At 36.1% G+C, this 4956-nt stretch overlaps 1 protein-coding gene across 1 annotated transcript; it reads left to right on the plus strand.

Annotated features, from left to right (window-relative positions):
* The first annotated feature begins 517 nt into the window (after positions 1 to 517).
* LOC133737617 (uncharacterized) lies at positions 518 to 4744 on the plus strand. The gene is made up of 6 exons (XM_062165142.1): positions 518 to 663; positions 1377 to 1541; positions 2499 to 2621; positions 3708 to 3826; positions 4090 to 4160; positions 4427 to 4744. The coding sequence occupies exons 1-6, from the start codon at positions 518 to 520 to the stop codon at positions 4628 to 4630; spliced, it is 828 nt and encodes a 275-aa protein (XP_062021126.1). The 3' UTR covers positions 4631 to 4744.
* The last annotated feature ends 212 nt before the right edge of the window (positions 4745 to 4956 follow it).

Genomic DNA, 4956 nt, shown 5'->3' on the forward strand with positions numbered 1-4956 from the left:
TTTTTCTTCTTCTTCTTCTTTGAACTCCATGATGATCCGCAAGCCTTATGGTGCAACATAGTTGCTTATGACCAAGGCTAATGATCTATGAGTTTTTCTTCTTTCTCTCCTAGATGAATATCAATTTTCTTTATGCGATCATTTACATATATTTGTATGTATCTTTTATACAATATAATTGTTGAAAAATTATATTTTATATACGACAATGAGAACTACATGTTCCATTGCTCAAGACTCGAGTCCTCTGACCGAGTAGTCTTAGAACCTATAGTTCTATAGACATCACACGAATGTTTTTCTCGTGTGTTCCCTATGGGATCCATTGTTCATATTTATGAACTCTTCGAAACCTTTGTTTCGTATATGAATTTTTCATAGAACATATTGTTCTAATAATTATGGATCCTGATATATCTCATCTTTTCTCTTTGTAGAAAGATGACGCATCTAACAAAATTGGACTTTATCCTCTTAAAATTTCTGGCAAGAACTATTTGATGCTGAAATTCACCTTATGGCTAAAAACCTTGGAAATGCCATCAAAGTTGACAATAAGTCATCTGTGCAAGATCCCGCCAAGCCTATGATTTTCTTGCATTATCATCTTGATAAGATCCTAAAAGATGATTACCTTACGGTGAAAGATCCACTTGAGATTTGGCAAGCATTGGCTGATCGATTTGCTCACCAGAAAACCATTGTTCTATCTAGAGCACGATATGAATGGACGCATTTTGCGCCTTCAGAACTTTAAATCTGTCACTGATTTTCAATTCCGCTAAACATATGATTACCTCCCAACTAAAATTATGTGGAGAATCTGTCAGTGAAGATAACAAGCTCAAAGTCCTGATTTTTTTGTGGACAATGGAAAACATATTGATTACATGATCAGCGGCGGTTTTTCTTGACACCGATAAATTTTAAGCCTATGTTTAGGCGCTTTTTTTGTCTCTATTTATTTTGTTTAGCCTATGTTTTGGCACCGATTAAACGTAATTATGTTTCATTATCTTTATCTCACTACTAAAAAAAACTTCAATTGCTTCGCCTTTTTACTTCGGCAACAGTTGCCGTCGCAATTGACACCCTATTGCTACGGAAAATGTTCCGTCGCGATTAAGCCTTATCATTTGCGACGGAAAATATTTGCCGTAGTAATTTTGTACTCAATTGCGACGCCTTTTCCACTTGCCGTCGCAAAACTTATTTGTATATGTTCTTTACAAAAAAAAAAAATAATAATACAATGGAAAGAAGCATGGCAACACATAAACGTCACCGTATTAGTCTTGGCGCTAACCCAAATAATTTTCCCTCAATTTTTTCTTTTGTTTTTTTTTGGCCAAATGTCCTACTAACAAAACACTCAGCCCTAATTCTTTCCCTCTTTTTCCCAAAGTCCCAAACATCACCCCGCTCTCTCTCTCTCTCTCTCTCGCCCAAACATCACCCTCTTTCTCAACTCCGAAACCTCACTGTTCCCGCCGTTCTGAACATTTCGATAACCGAATTTTCTTCTCGCCGGCAGCTTACAGGTGACTCTTTGCTTTTCAGCTTTCGGTGTATTTTGGCTCTTGGTTGTCTTTGTGTCCTGATTTTGGGTTTGTATGGGATGTGATTGGGAAGAAGATCTAGTTTATTGATTGCAAATTACAGTAGCTTTAGGAGCTACCTGGTTGGGTTGTGGATCTTGGTTTTTGATTGTGTATGCTTTGCAGCTCCTCGAACTGGAACCTACCAAGGTAATTGGGCAATGGCATGTAGGCCTATTTCTCCTACCGAGTAATCACCAAGGTAGTTTTACTTGATGTCTTCATTTTATTTTGCTGTTAATTGTAGATTTTATTGGATTTAGGTTAGGGGCTCGATTTGGTTATGTTGATTGCTTAGTTGACAATAGATACTTGGCTGATTGTTAGCTTAGAGTATGAATTTTCATTGTAAACTTGGCTGATTGTTGATGGTGAATGAGAGCGACTTTCTCTATTCTCACTCTGTTTCTTGTTAAGCGACCCATTATATGTAGGTTCATTATTCTTTCCTACCTAATTTTGATCCGATATCTGAAACATTTTATCGGACCAATCTCTGTACCATAGAATATAATGAAAACAGGCACCACACCTTTGTCTTTCACTACTCTAAGCCTGCTCTAATAGCATGGAGTTATTTATATTTATACTCACATTACACATATATTAGTTCTGGAACATCTCTTTTTAAAATGATATATGCAGCGACACAACTAGTGGGTTGGTACAGTTTATGGTTGGTGCATCTTGTGATGATCATGACTTTTTGTCTACTGTTCCAGTTAGAATAGGTTGTGAAACACAAAAGAATGCAATAATTGATCCTCACAACATAAGCTTTTGTTTTGCCTTATATTGTCTGTTTACATGTCTGCCTCTATGTATGTCTTGGTGTATTGGTGGAAGATGAACTAGCGTTACCCCCTCCCAAGTCCTAACCATCCACTTTCTATAATTCAGGTTTGTAAAACAAAAGCATCTTATTGATGTCACTGAAGTATTCAGGGTTCTTAATACTGAGAAGAAGTGCCGGCTTGTTAAGCTTGCTGTCTACTTTTGTCTCCTCACTATAATCATTATCAGGTTTGTTCTTAACTTCATATATAGATAGAACTGTTCTATCTTTTATTGTAAAATATAGATTACCCTTTGCTTTATTAATTGGTTTGTTAATTCTAATTACCTGTGTCTTGCTATTTGGTTATAGAATTCTCACAAGTGCCTCGTATCTAATAGGGTGATATGTCTGATGCCATATACGTGTTCAGTTAACCGCTCATGCATGCTAGCTCTGCTATATATGAATACATATAACATTAATTGGTTACCTATGGTTGGCTGCATGCACCGTTTTTATTAGCTATCAACACATATGGCTACATTATTGAATTTAATATGTGCATTCTCTATTGCCAGGCTACTAACCAAGTTATAGCACAGTGAATAATCAATTGACATGATAATTTTGTATATGCTCTGTGGAAATATCAAACTTTTGATAATATATTTTAAGAACTAAAGTCTTTTATCACTAATGGCTTGTAACCAACCTCTATCTTCTAAGTTTTCATTGATATTCCTTGGAATATGAAACTGCAATTTGAAATTCTAGTATCTGAATTCAGTTGTATGGACACATAGCATATTAATACAGATGTCAAGGTACGACAATTTGAGATTATAAATGGAAGGTTAAAGTGACTATTTAAAAGAGCTCTTTAGGAGTTGGGCGTCACAATACAAACCTAGTGTCTAACCTTAAGTAAAACATTTGCTTCGGCAATTTGAACCCTAAGCATATCATATAGTTGTTAAAGGAGAGACGACCTTAATGTACCTGTAATGTCTTGAACAGATGGATCACCACCAGGTTTTGGACAGTTTGGTTGAGGATTTGTTTTTGGCTCTTTGTTTTTAGGAATCATGGAGGGAGAGTACCTACCATACAAATAACCGCTATACCACAGCCTGTTTCTTCAGTTGACTAGTAATTTATAGATTTATTTTTTGTGTTGTTTAGCTACCAAAAAAAAATGTCTACATGTTCCTAGGTGCGATATTACAATCCATTATTTAGTGTAATGTGTAATCTGGTACTTCAGTAGGACTGTAGGAGTGGTTGAGTAGTAGTACGGATAATCCTTCAATAATAACCTGTTGAATGAACAGTTTGGGTTGCTGCATTGCAGACTTGGTTTATCATGATTCATTGTTCTCTGACAATCCATATCTTAGTCGTGTTCATCTTCTTCAAGAAACAGAGCTTCGTTTGGACTCTACTGCTCTAGGTATGGTAGTCTTCCCCTAAATCTTGAATTTACTTCGGTCTTCCCCTCATTCTGAATTTACTTCCGTTAATCTAAGCTATAGTGCTAGTTCTTATTTGCTTACTGATGGAGAGATGCAATCTAAATTGGTCTTTTCTATTCTTATTTCACAATAACTGGGCATGATCAATTTATATACTCTTGATATGGTGCTTGACAAATGTTTTTATGTTAAATTTTATGTCACCGCTTAGAATTTACTTATGTGTTACTGTCAAAATCAGGTAGCAAGACAGAAGCTAAGGCGGCTTCTCCTGCCCGCACTAGTTCCAACACTACTGCTCCTGGTAATCTGGTATGCGTTTGCTTTTTTTTTCTTTTCGGTGTAGCTTGGAACATGATCTAGAGTTTTCTTGGGCTTTTCTTTTGTTCTATTGACGTATTAGAGGCACTGTGCTTTAGATAAATACCAACTAGATATTGTTGATGGATCAATGTTCTCATTGCACTGCAACTTCATTTATTTATAGCTTCCGTTTTAGAATCAAGATGAAATGGAATATGAATTTCTGTCATTTACATGGACTTCAAACTGAGTTCTTTAGCTGTTTTTTGGTGCAGGGCCGGGACATGTATGTTTTGGTGAGCTACTTGATGGGAATTCTAGAAGTTTACTTACCTAGCATTGAGTGTGTGGTTTTGTCAAGTGAATTTAACACTTTTCAAAACCTGAAGAATTTTTTACTTGATGCCCCTGCTTTTGATAATGTTGATAGTTTGGCCATTTCTTCCACTTCTAATGAAGGTGCTGTAGTGTTGGCATGAGTTGCTTTGGCTGATCTTTGTTTTTAAACAACCTTTGGCTGGTACTAGCTTTGGTGTGCAATTCAACCTTTGGTTGATCTTTGCAATATTTTTCAATTTATGATATTTGCTGCAGATGGTACTAGCTTTGGTGTGAAATTCACACCATTTTTTTTTTTTTATAAATGAAATTCTCTTTTGCGACGGCAAAGTATCCGTCGCAACCAATTCATCCCATTTTTTTTAAAAAATGAAATATCTTTTTACGACGGCAAAGTACCCGTCGCAAATAGTTTAACTATTGCGACGGCAACAGTTTTCCGTCGCAAATACTTTTTGCGACGGAA

Source organism: Rosa rugosa, chromosome 3, assembly GCF_958449725.1.
Source record: "Rosa rugosa chromosome 3, drRosRugo1.1, whole genome shotgun sequence".
Lineage (NCBI taxonomy): Eukaryota > Viridiplantae > Streptophyta > Magnoliopsida > Rosales > Rosaceae > Rosa > Rosa rugosa.

Bases quoted from the DNA above. Each gene is read 5' to 3' on its own strand.
- LOC133737617 (XM_062165142.1), top strand. From the start codon at position 518: ATGGCTAAAAACCTTGGAAATGCCATCAAAGTTGACAATAAGTCATCT. The intron at 2,622-3,707 runs GTTTGTTCTTAA...TTGAATGAACAG, and splicing joins CTCACTATAATCATTATCAG to TTTGGGTTGCTGCATTGCAG. The intron at 3,827-4,089 runs GTATGGTAGTCT...TGTCAAAATCAG, and splicing joins TTTGGACTCTACTGCTCTAG to GTAGCAAGACAGAAGCTAAG.